This window comes from Propithecus coquereli, unplaced genomic scaffold (genome assembly GCF_000956105.1).
Source record: "Propithecus coquereli isolate 6110/MARCELLA unplaced genomic scaffold, Pcoq_1.0 Scaffold40, whole genome shotgun sequence".
Taxonomy (NCBI): Eukaryota; Metazoa; Chordata; class Mammalia; order Primates; family Indriidae; genus Propithecus; species Propithecus coquereli.
Window position 1 is genome coordinate 5,563,998 of NW_012149730.1, and position 13,497 is coordinate 5,577,494.

General features: G+C 39.5%; 1 protein-coding gene across 1 annotated transcript; it reads left to right on the forward strand.

Moving 5' to 3' along the window:
* Window positions 1–9,289: 9,289 nt before the first annotated feature.
* Window positions 9,290–13,299, forward strand: TRMT10C (tRNA methyltransferase 10 homolog C (S. cerevisiae)). The gene is made up of 2 exons (XM_012652838.1): window positions 9,290–9,426; window positions 11,824–13,299. The coding sequence occupies exon 2, from the start codon at window positions 11,853–11,855 to the stop codon at window positions 13,101–13,103; it is 1,251 nt and encodes a 416-aa protein (XP_012508292.1). The 5' UTR covers window positions 9,290–9,426; window positions 11,824–11,852; the 3' UTR covers window positions 13,104–13,299.
* The last annotated feature ends 198 nt before the right edge of the window (window positions 13,300–13,497 follow it).

A 13,497-nucleotide genomic window follows, 5' to 3' on the forward strand; every position in this document is an offset into this window, starting at 1 on the left:
GCTACATTTTTTATCATCTAAGATTTTTTTTGTCCCCCTGAAACTTTGCTAATATAGATGCTGGAGGGAAAAAAAACACTTCCAGCTCACACACAATATTATGTTGTGCCTTGTGGTTTGATTTATTACTTTTTTGAAAAAGTGAACATATTCTCTTTTGTAGCATATTGATGAGCTAGGAAGTCAGTGCCATCGTTAATATTTTACAGCATTAGTCAAGTGTGAAGACCTTTCTTTTGAAAAGCTATGGTTTAATGACACCAAAACTGCAGTTGATAAAAATTAGATATTAAGTCAATCTTTAATTTCTATATCAATGCCATAATAAAATTAGAAGTGAACATAAAAATTAAGCTAATTTCATTCTTTTTTTGTTTTGTTTTGTTTTTTGTTTTTTTAATTTCATTCTTTATGTTCTTTTGCTTAAATTTGTTGGTCTTGTATGTGTGTGTTCACTCATGTATTCAACTAATATTTGAGGGCCTACTATGTGCCAACTCATACTAAGTATTGGGGACACAGTAGCAAACAAAGCCAATGTTGTCTTTATCTTTACAGAGTTTACAATGAAAAAGAAATTACAAATGTGGAGAATGTTAAAAAGGAAAGGGTGCCATAGAATATCTAGCATGAGAGCTAACTAGCCTTGGGGTTCAGGGAATATTTCCCTCAGAAAATTACGTTTATTTTGAAGAACAATAGTAGTTAGCTAGGGGAACAAAGTCACAGGTAAATGAACAGCCTATGCAAAGGTGTTAAGGCAGGAAAAAGAAGTCCAGTTCAGCTGGAGCTGAAAGATTGAGTGGGGAGTAGTATTCAGGAAAATATTATTCATGACACTTGTTAAAGACAGTAAGGAAGACTTTATTTAAGAATGGCTACTGGTCCAGGTATGGTGGCTCACACCTATAATCCTAGCACTTTGGGAGGCTGAGGGGGAGGATCACTTGAGGCCAGGAGTTCAAGACCAGCCTGAGCAAAAGCAAGACTCCATCTCTACAAAAAATAGAAAAAAAAATTAGCTGGGCATGGTGGCACATGCCTGCAGTCCCAGCCACACTGGAGACTGAGGCAGGAGAATTGCTTAAGTCCAGGAGTTTGAGGTTGCAGTGAGCTGTGATGACACCACTGCACTAGCCCAGGACAGAGCAAGACTCTGTCCCAAACAAAGAAAAAAAATAAGTGAAGGTCTATGCCGGGAACGTGGCCAGTGTTCCCTGCAAAAAACCGGGTCCCTTTGGTAGAGTTGCAAGGCATAAGAAAATAATAGAGAGAAATGGAAAATGGAAGAAATAAAAGAATACACTGAGACAAAGATACAGTTTTATAAGTTTATAAAGATTATAGGCAAAGCGGGAGCTCACAGGGCTTAGACCTCTCCGTTGGTCTCAAAAGCCCCAAATGAGGTCTTACATGGTAACTTATAGGAAATAGTGAACAATTGTCAAGGGTAACAGATTTACATAACAGCAGGTAGTTCCTCTCAGGTTAACAGATTTTCAAAAGGCTTTTAGAGAAGGCTTCTACAGATTCTTTAACTAATTCTATTTACGTGAGCAAATGGTTATAAAGTCTTTCTAAGGTTAATTTCTAAATTCTAAGGTAAGTTTATTGTTTAAACAGAGGGGTTAAACAGTGATATGTAAGCTCCATGTTTATTAGGTTATTGTGAATGGAGACAGGTAGTCTAGAGTGGTTTAAACAAAAGCTTTGCTTTTAGCCATTTGGAAAGCTGCCGTTTCCAGGAAGCTGTTTGTTCAGGAGGGCACTCCATTGTCAGCTCTCATCCTATAGTTTTTAACAGATTCACTTGTGCTTTACAAAGCAAATCCAATTCTTTAGGTCTGAGAAACGCGGCGCCTCATGGGATACAGCCGCTACTGCCTTTCAGAGACGCCCTTCCGAGTGTAACAGCATTTGAAATGCAAACCAACACGTTCACATATTCTTTCAGGGCAAAATTCTGTAAAACTCCTAAGACAAATCCTGTCCCAAAACACGTTTAATATTAATTCATGGAGTGACAGGTCTACTGTAGCAGGGGATTTGCAGCAGGGAAGAGAGAGTGGGCTAAACTCTGAACACAAGAAGTGGGGATTTATAGCCAAGGAACAGGGTGGGGTCAGTGGATGAAAAAGTACTAAGAGGAAACATCGGGGTTAAGCGGGATTCTTGCTGAAGGTAGTCCAGGTGATAAGGTATCATGGGTGAAGTGTGAGAAATTTGATCAGATATTGAAGGTGATTAGATACCAAGGGTGGAGGGATATCACTAAACTGACTCAACAGGATTCTTGCTAAAACTGGACTAAGCAGGCTAATAATAAAGTAGCTCAACTTAGTTGTTGGTTATAAGAGTTGTTGGTTGTATCTTTGCTCTGGGAGTGCTATAGACTGGATGTTTTTGTCCCTCCCTCTCCCCTTGGCCAATAATATTCTTATGTTGAAACCTAATCCCCAGCATGATGGTATTTGGAAGTGGAGTGTGATTAGATCACAAGGGTTCAAACCTCATGAATGGGATTAGTGTCCTTATAAAAGAGGAGAGAGCTCTCTTGCCCCTTCTGTCATGGGAGGACCCAGTGAAGAGATGGCCATCTATGAACCAGAAAATGGGCCCTCGGAAGTCACAGAATCTGTTGGCATCTTGATACTAACCTCCAAAACTGTGAGAAATACCTTTCTATTGTTTATAAGCCACCCAGTCTATGGTATTTTTGTTACAGCAACAATTTTTTTGCTTGGCCAAACTTTAGTCAGGCTCCTAAACTTGCTCACAGGCTCATCTGTGCATTTCCTTATAAAATCCAATTTTAGTAAAAAACTCTGCTAAATCAGTTTAGCAAGAACCCCAGCCCCAACACCCTCAATACGTGATCACCCTCAATGTTGGATCAGGTTCCTCATCCTCCACCTTCCCACAGGTGATATCTGATCACCGGCCTGTCTTTAGCAAGAATCTCCCCAGCCCTGATATTTCCTCTTAGTAATTTTCTATCCACTGACCCCTACCCTACTCCTTGGCTATAAATTCCTACTTGCATATGCTGTATTTATGTATTTAGAGTTGAGCACAATCTCTCTCCACTGAAAAATCCCATTGCTATAGTCCCTACCTATTGCATAATCCTAAATAAAGTCTTCCTTACTATACTTTAACAAGTATCATTGGATAATTTTTTTCTTTAACAATTGCAGCCCAAATGCCTAAGACAGGGAACATGTTTATCTTGTCACTTTTAAATATTTCATGTTTTGATAAATATTATGGCTCTGTATATTTAAAAATTATTTTTCTCTACAAAACATCACCATTTTTGCTCCAGACAGGAAATGCTTTTGTTGAAAACAAAGCTTATTTTAAACTTTCTCACCTAGTCCCTTACTATTGCCTTACTCTGGCTTCTGATATTGATCTGTCTTTACAGCTTGAAGTCAAAAAAAGGACATCTCTGGTTTTTTGGCTATAAGCTGCAGACCAGGGATGTGTGCTGACAGAGAGAAAACTGGTATGGGGAAGTCTTCAGGAAAATCCTAAGAACCTTGACATCACCAAGTAATGATTTTTTCCTTTCTTGGAGAAAATAGTTGGAGTTAATTGGCTATGATCATAAAACTGTCTATGTTAAAACAATGTAGAGTCATAAGGTATAAATAGTAATCAAAGTCTGATTTTTATAAAAGTATAGATATAGCCAGAAGTTAACCAGCCATTGTTCCCTAACTTCCTACTGCTGTGACTGGTTACTGCTTTAATGGCACTATCCTCCCTGACAGGTGCAAGATTTGTGAACTTCCCACTACTTCTATAGATAGCATTGCTATTGTAAAGCCCAAGGCTTGTGCTTCTATAGACAACATTGTTATTGTAAAGCCTAAGACTGGTGTTTGAAGTATTTTTCAGACTCTGCATTTTGGGGGGACTCACTGATGCCAACCAGACCTGTGGATTGGTGTAGGAATAGATCCAACAGCCTCGAGAACTGTCCACCAAGAAAATTGCACAACTGACAAGATGAACTCTGCATCCCAACCCTATGAGTTCATCCTCTACCAATAAGCAGACCCAATTGCCTAGCCCTTTGCTCGCCAAACTATCTTTAAAAACCCTTTCTCCCAAATTCTCTTGGAGACAGATTGAGAAATTCCTCCTGTCTCCTCACACAGTGCCTGCAATATTAAACTCTTTCTCTGCTGTAACCCCTGCTGTCTCAGTGTATTGGCTTCCTCTTCAGGAGCAGGCAATGAACTTGGTTGGGCTGTAGTAATCATTGTTCTTAAGGTATACCAAATTTGTGTGTCACTTCCCAATACTAGACTAAACATATTTCAACAAAACAGGAAAATGTTATTTTTGCAAATTTGCTACGGGAAGTCTCTTTGACTGGAAATTACACTTACTTTCTTTTCAAGGTTTCTTCAAAAGCACTGGTTCTCTAACTTTAGAGTGCATCAGGATAATCTGGCAATCTTGTTAAGATAAAGATTGCTGGGCCCACTCCAGGGGTTCTGATTTAGTAAAATAAGTAGGTAGAGCCCAAAAATTTACATTTCTAACTAGTTTCCAAGTGATGCTGGTGCTAATGGTCTGGGGACCACATTTTATGAACTGCCATTAGAAGGAATAGGAATGGTTAGGAGGTAATGTAAAATAAAAAAAATTAATAATACTTATTAAAGTGTGGTGAGGAAGACTGTATTCAGAACTGTGCAATAGCTATAGGGACTACAGCAATGGGATTTTGCAGTGGAGGAGAGAGATTAGGCTCAAATCCAAATATAGCATGGGCAAGTGGGAATTTATAGCCAAGAAGTACATGAGGGTCAGTGAATGTAAAATTCACTGGAAGAAGGGGTATAGATGATTCTGGCTAAAAAAAAAAAAAAAAAAAACCTAACGAATTCTTGCCGAAGACAGGCCAAGGTGATCAGAACTTACCTGGGAAATAATGGAAGATAAAGAACCTGACCGGATATTGAGGGTGATCAGATATTGAAGGTGGGGGGTTCTTGCTAAACTGACTTAGCAGAGTTCATTCCAAAACTGGATTTTACAAGGAAGTGTACAGTTGGACTTAGTTGAAGTTTCAGAAGCCTGACTAACGGTTGGTCAAGCAAAGAATCTTTGTCAGTAATAAAGCTGAATCTACCTCATGTGAGGTGAGAGTTTTCATGGATTTCATTGGGCCCATAGTTCCTTCCCTGAGGAAAGCAACAAAAGGAGTTTGTTGACTGAATCCCTGTTTTATACACCCAAAGACCCAAATGAACTGAAACATTTGTTTCCCTCCTGTAGTAAAAGAACTGATGCATCTCACCTTTTAAGACCAGTCCTTCCAGGCCAGATGTGGTGGCTCACGCCTGCAATCCTAGCACTCTGGGAGGCTGAGGCGGGAGGATCGTTTGAGGCCAGGAGTTTGAGGCCAGCCTCAGCAAGAGTGAGACCCCGTCTCTACCATAAATATATGGTAGAGAAAAAAAAAATCAGTCCTTCCAGTTGTTTTACATATAAAACATATTAAGAGGCTTAATTCGCCCTGTAGAAAATAAGGGAAGAGACCTCTCTGCTCTCTCTTTTTTTTCATAATTTCATTCTCTGCTTTTCAAATGTATGTATGCAGCAGCCTCTAACTCCTGGCCTCAAGCAATCCTCCTGCCTCAGCCTCCTGAGTAGCTGAGACTACAGGTGAGTGCCATGATGCCCCGCTAATTTTTCTATTTTTAGTAGAGACAAGGTCTCACTATGTTACTCAGGCTGCTCTCGAACTCCTGAGATCAAGCATTTCTCCTGCCTCGACCTCCCAGAGTGCTAGGATTATAAATGTGAGCCACTTTGCCTGGCCACAAGCCATTTCTTATATGCCAAAACATGTATTTTAAAAATCACTGTGGTTTTTCTGGAGGTAAGCTATCTAAACCCTGAAAATATTCTTAATCTGGAATGGGTCAGATCCCAGACATAAATTATGTTCTCCTGTATTTTTAGAAATGCTTCCAAAGATTTTTCCCATAAAGAAATTTAGAAGGCTGGGCATAGTGGCTCACATCTATAATCCTAGCACTTTTGGAGGCCGAGGCAGGAGGATCACTTGAGCCCAGGAATTTGACACCAGCCTGGGCAACATAGGGAGACCCTGTCTTTACAAAAAAATTAAAATTAGCTTGGCATAGTGGCATGCTCCTATAGTCCCAGCCACTTTGGAGGCTGAGGCAAGAGAATCGATTGAGCCCAATTCAATGTTACAGAAAGCTATGATTGCACCACTGCACTCCAGCCTGGATGACAGAGCAAGACTATGTCTAAAAACAGAAAAGAAAAACAAAAAGAAAAAAAAGAAACTTAGAAAATTAAGAGAATGAATTTTCCTTACTTGACAAAGATTATGTGTCAGAAACCTTCAGAAAATATTATACTTAATGGAAAAACTTCAGACATATCCCCTTGAAGATCTTGAACAAGGAAAAGACAACCTGACCACTGCTGCTATTTTTTAAACTATTAGAAGATATTTATTACTGATTTTTCCTCCCATATTTGGGGGGAAACTCATGATTATTTTGCTGTTCCTGCCTCATCTTTTTAACTTGATGGTAGCCAATATCTTATACAAGATCTCTGTTTGGAAATCACTTGGAAAAGATTATATAATGGCCATAACCTACCGTTTCTTCTTCCTCTTCTTCTTTACTGTGCTAAGTTATATCTAACATAAAATTCGGCAGTTTAATCATTTTCAAGTGTATAGTTCAACAGCACTAAATATGTTCACACTGTTGTGTAATCATGACTAGTATCCATCTCCAGAACTTTTTCATCATCCCATACTGAAACTCTGAATCCATTAAACAATAACTGCCCATTCCTTCTTTTCCCCAGCCCCCAGTAACCATTATTCTACTTTCTGTCTCTATACTATTCTAGGTACCTCATAAAGGTGGAAGCATACAATATTTGTCCTTTTGTCTGGCTTATTTCACTTAGTATAATATAATGCCTTGAAAGTTTATTCATGTTGTAGCATGTATCAGAACTTCATTCCATTTTATGATTGAATGATACTCCATTGTATGCATATACAATATTTTATTTATCCATTCATCTGTTCATGAATATTTGGGCTGCTTCCATCTTTTGTTCATTGTCAATATGCTGCAAGGAACATTACAGTACAATTATCTGTGTCCCTGCTTTCAATTCCTTTGGGTACATACCTAGGAGTGAAATGGTTGCACATTTTAATTCTGTATTTGCCTTTCTGAGGAACCATTAAACTGTTTTTTATAGCAGCTGCACCATTTTACATTCCCACCAGCAATGCACAGAGTTCCATTTTCTCCACATCTTTGTCAACACTTATTTTTTTCTGGGTTTTGTTTTGTTTTGTTTTTTCTTTTTTTTTTATTTTTATTTTTTGAGACAGAGTCTTGCTCTGTTGCCCGGGCTAGAGTGCCGTGGCGTCAGCCTAGCTCACAGCAACCTCAAACTCCTGGGCTCAAGCGATCCTCCTGCCTCAGCCTCCCGAGTACCTGGGACTACAGGCATGCACCACCATGCCCGGCTAATTTTTTCTATATATATATTTTTAGTTGTCCAGATCATTTCTTTCTATTTTTTTAGTAGAGACGGGAGTCTCACTCTTGTTCAGGCTGGTCTCGAACTGCTGACCTTGAGCGATGCACCCGCCTCGGCCTCCCGGAGTGCTGGGATTACAGGCGTGAGCCACCGCGCCCAGCCTGTTTTGTTTTTCTTTTTAATAGCCATCCTAATGGACGTGAAGTGATATCTCATTGTGGTTTTTATTTACTTTTCCATAATGACTAATGATGTTGAACAGCGTTTTATGTGCTTATTAGCCATTTACGTATCTTCTTTGGAGAAATGTTTGGTTTTTTGTTGTTGAATTGTAGGAGTTCTTTATACATTCTGCATGTTAATTTCTTAACAGAGATCTGATTTGCAAGTATGTTCTCCCATTCTGTGGGTTGCCTTTTCATTCTTTTGACAGTGTCCTTTTATGCACAGAAGTTTTTTATTTTTACGAAGTCCAATTTGTCTATTTTTTCTATTGTTGGCCTATGCTTTTGGTGTCATGTTCATGATATCTACCAAACCCAATGTCATGAAAGTTCCCTCCTATATTGTTTTACAGTTTTTGCTCTTTTTTAAATTTTTTTATTCTTAATTTTGGAGCATCAGAAAGTTTTTGTTCTTATATTTGGGTTTTTAATCCATTTTAAGTTAATTTTTCTATATGGTGTTAGGTAAGGGTCCAGTTTCATTCTTTGCATGTGGCTATCCAGTTTTCTCAGCACCATTTGCTGAAAAGACTGACCTTTCCACAATAGGTGGTCTTGTGTCATATGCTTTTTTTTTTTTTTTTTTTGAGACACAGTCTCACTGTGTTGCCCTGGCTAGAGTGAGCGCCGTGGCGTCAGCCTAGCTCACAGCAACCTCAAACTCCTGGGCTCAAGCGATCCTCCTGCCTCAGCCTCCCGAGTAGCTGGGACTACAGGCATGCGCCACCATGCCCGGCTAATTTTTTCTATATATATATTTTTAGTTGTCCAGATCATTTCTTTCTATTTTTTAGTAGAGACGGGAGTCTCGCTCTTGCTCAGGCTGGTCTGGAACTCCAGAGCTCAAACAATCCGCCCGCCTCGGCCTCCCAGAGTGCTAGGATTACAGGCATGAGCCACCGTGCCCGGCCAGTTCTTAAAACAATTAAACCAAAATATTTGAAAACACCGTGCTGGCTGGAGTTTGGCCCAAAAGCTACCAACTTATGTGCCTTAATTTTTACAGTAAAATTTCCAAATGAGCTGGGGGCGGGGGGAGAGAGATATTGATTGATTTACTGTGGCCTACCAGGTTCCAGGCATTGTACCAGATACTGGTGATAAACTGTTCAAAAAGGTTAAGAGATAAAGTCCTAGCGTCAAGGAGTTTGTAGCTGAGCAGGATTTGCGAAAAGATCGTTTTATTTTAGTACTTTATCAGCAAATGCTTACAAATACTAGGCCCAAGCAGGGAGCAGGCTAAGAGAGGAGAATTAGAAAGCGTTAAGATAAATGCGGCGCGGGGACAGAGAGAACAGCTACAAGCCGCAAGACAGTCGCAAACGTAGTCCGCAAGGACCCCACTGCCAACTGACAGCCGTCTCCTCCAAGGCTCAGCTTTGAGTCCGGAAAACTTCCCGGCTAACCCCGCGTGACGTGACGTCAGAAGGCAGCGCCGGGAGGGAGAGGGCGGGACTTCCGGCGGCGCCCTGGCGGCTGCTCTGGGTTAGTGATCTGCAATGTGTGGACTGGTAGGCGAGCTGCCGGTGAGCTGTATCGCGATCCTTGGGCATCACTTTACCGCCTAGTCCTGCGTCTTTTGGAGTCCCTGCTCTTTGCGCCAGCGGAAGCCACTGTCTCTGCACTTCTGGTATGCGCGTTTCTTCTTTCTCTCAATGTGCTTGTTGGGCTGGGAGGACGCCAGAGATGCACTTAGTAGAACATGTGCACTAGAAAGGCCCACAGATAAGAGGAAGCCCAGTGATTTAATTAACTATAATACAGTACCCGAAACAAGAGCGATGTTTCCCAAAATGAAGTCCTTAGTAGTTTTTTAAAATTTGGGTTTCCTTTTTTGGGGGGCGGGGGGAAGAAGGGTAGTTTATAACTTTATTTGACGACCAGCGGTTAGTTCTTATCCACATTGACTGTAGATTTTTGAAAGTGGTAACCAAAGTATAGAGATTGTTTGGTGAATCTTCGACTGCATTATGTTTTCTGGACAACCACACACAGATGTGGTATGGGACATTCCGTATTCCTTTGGCTGAGACAGTTTTGTTGAACCTGATGTCAGTGTGCACATCCGGAGTCCCCGTTTTTATGGCAAAGAGTGCCCAAGGGACAAGCCCACTCCATGGATGCACTTTTCCGTGTTGATGGTGTATTTTCAGATCACCACTTCGTTGATGGCAGAACAGCCCTTCTCCCACCCTTCTTTGTGGGAGCCATCCTGCTGCTGGGCCCAAGTTGGAAAGGAAGGGGTTTATATTTCTATGAAATTCCAAAAGTTTTTACCAGTTACTGATACAAAACTCAAAAGACTCTTGTTTCTGAATTCAATGTTTATGAGATTGAGACCCGAGGACCCCAGGGGTCTGAAAGCCTAAAGTAATTGTTTTCTCTTTAAAGGAAGTCTGAACATTTTTTAAATGTGAGAAGCATTAGCCCAGTATTTGAAAAATATTTGAGTGATCACTGTGAGCCAAATAACTGCCAAGCATTGGGTTCAGTGTTAACAATACAGACACAGTCCCTGTCCTGATGGACACTAGATAGACCTTACCATCTAGTGAGGCAAATAGGTAACCAGGCAATTACAGTACAATGTTCAAAGTACTATCATAGGTAGAGGGTGCTGTGAGTACTAATAGGAGGACTACTTGATGTGAAATATGAGATGAAAATAGAGCTGCAGCTGAAAGGGTAAGCAAATGATGATACCATGAAAAACTTTGTAAACCACATTGATAAGTTTGGACTTTAACCTGACAGCAATAAGCTTAGAAATACACATTGGGAATGATATGAATGCCATTGATCAGATTCACAGACTCCAATGGCTTAAAGATTGGGAGAACAAATCTGAAGGCTAGGAGATGCAGTTAGGAAAATGGCGTTGAAGAGAAGTGAATGGATTTAAAAAGTAGAAAGTAAAATGAATATAACTCAAATGGGTTAGATATGATGGGTGTGACAGAGGACCGTAATGAAATGACTCCCAATGTCTACCTCAGGCAGCAGGGTCGGTTGCAGTATCCCTCCCTGAAAGGGAACACTAAAGAAGGATCAGGTTGGGAAAGGAGGGTAGACAAATAATTTCAATTAGTTGCATTTGAAGTGTCTTTCTTATGTATGGTTATTGAAGGTACAGAAGTAGGTCAGATCTCACAGATTAAAAAAGAAAGTAAGAATAGAATGCAGAGTCAAGTCCACTTTTAAGGGAGGGGGGTATCTGGGCATCAGTGCACAGGTCAGAGAGGCAGGAGACCTAGGAGCATGCAGGGTCGTTAAGTGAAGCCAAGGGAAGAAGGAATTTTTTTCAAGTGTTTCATTTGCATTTTGTAAACATTCGAATTCCTTTTCTTTTTTCTTCATAATTGACACTGGTTTCACATCTTTAAGCATCTTTATTTTCATGTGGATAGCCAAACCTTTGGGATAAAATTGTGGAGCTTTGTATACATTTGCCCCAATTTAGTACATTTTGTTTGGCAATAACATTATTTGCTGCAAAATAAAGTTTGAACTGGAGAAGAGTCTGTTGTTTTTTGATGAGTAGATATCTATACATTTCTGTTTGGGAAACACAAGGGCATTGGTATGGCAGGTCCTAAATGCTTTTTACCAGTTGCCATCTTCTGTAACTTTCCTGTCCTTTATCTTCATATGTTGCCTTTATGAAGAATTTTGTGTTGGTGTCTGTATCCAGGCTTAGTTAGAATGGTGGAGAATATAGCATCATGATCTCAGCTGCATCAGTGGTACATAACTTCGTTATCAGTAACATTGATCCTGTGGGCCTCTAGATACAGATCTAAAAAGGATTTTCAGGTTATCGTTTTACTTAAAGCAATAGTGAAATTCATGTGTAAAATAAGAGCCCAAATAAGTTTTAAACTTTTTGCACAGTGAGTGATCACAGGCTCTAAGCCACAGGAGTCTAGGAAAAATTAATAGTACAGCACAAAAGTTATATAAAGATTTTACTTTGTGTTTCAGAAATACATTGCATTTGTCTAACTTTTAATTGCATCTTCTTTTGCAGGGGTTTTTTTTACAGGTCTGTTCCTCAAAATGAGTATTAGTGTCATTTTCTTAAGACCTTTTGCCAGGTTTTTGGTGCCATTTACCCTTCATAGGAAGAGCAGGAATTTATATTCAACAATTCTGCAGAGAAATATGTCTTCCAAAATACCATCTTTGTCCTATTCTACTAAGGAGAGTACATCCCCTCCTGAACAGCTAGAATTGGATGGGTGGAAAACAACAATGAAATCTAGTGTGCAAGAAGATGTTTCAACAGTCTCAAGCAACAAGGATGAAGATCCTCTAGCTGCCACCAGAGAGTTAATTGAGATGTGGAGATTGCTTGGCAGAGAAGTACCAGAACATATCACTGAAGATGAGCTCAAAACCATTATGGAATGTGCTTCTAAATCATCAAAAAAAAAATATTTAAAATATTTATATATTAAGGAAAAAATGAAAAAAGCTAGGCAAATAAAAAAGGAAGCAAAAGCAGCAGCAAGGGAAGAATTTATAAAAAGCAAGCTGCTAGAAACCACTGAGGAAGATAAACAGCAAAACTTTCTATTTTTACGACTTTGGGATAGGAATATGGACATTGCAATGGGCTGGAAGGGTGCCCAGGCCATGCAGTTTGGACAACCCTTGGTTTTTGACATGGCTTATGAGGATTATATGAATCGAAAAGAACTGCAGAATACTATTTCCCAACTTTTAGAAAGTGAAGGATGGAACAGAAGAAATGTTGATCCTTTCCATATTTATTTCTGCAATCTTAAAACAGATGGTGCTTATCATAGAGAATTAATTAAGCGGTATGGAGAAAAATGGGACAAATTGCTTTTAACGGCAACAGAAAAGTCTCATGTAGATTTATTTCCAAAGGACAGTATTATATATTTAACTGCAGATTCTCCTAATGTTATGACTACCTTCAAGCATGATAAAATTTATGTAGTTGGGTCTTTTGTTGATAAGCATATGCAGCCAGGCACATCCCTAGCCAAGGCAAAGCGGCTGAAGCTGGCAACAGAATGCCTTCCATTAGATAAATATTTACAATGGGATATAGGTTCTAAAAATCTCACCTTAGATCAAATGATTCGGCTTTTGTTATGTCTGAAAAACACTGGTAGTTGGGAAGATGCTCTAAAGTTTGTTCCCAGGAGAAAACATACAGGTTATCTGGAGGTATCTCAGTATTCTCAAGAGTTTATCGACAGAATGAAGAAGGCAAAGACTTTTAATTCACTTTCAAAAGGTTCTCTACACGGTACACAGAAAAGGTGGCTTAAATGAGAAAATTTGATAGCTTAAAAAGTAAATGGATTGGAAATACAGTTCTATTAGTGTATTTCTTTCTGAATGGAATTCATTTTCTTTCCAAACTAACTGCAGGGTAGTATCTTTTCCGAAGTAAATATTTGTAAAACTCTGGGGTTATATTTTGTTTACTGTAAAAAGACAATTGTAGAAAGTGAAAAGAGTTGTCCAAGTTTTTTGAATAGAATAATCTTTAAATGATCCCAGTAAAACAATTGTACCATTGGCATGACTGTTTTGTGAATTCTTTTGAGTCTCTCAGACTTCATTTTGCTTTTTTTTTTTTTTTTTTTTTTATGAAATGAGGTTTCCCTATGTTGCCCAGGCTGGTGTTGAACTCCTTGGCTCTGGCAATCTTCCTGCCTGAGTC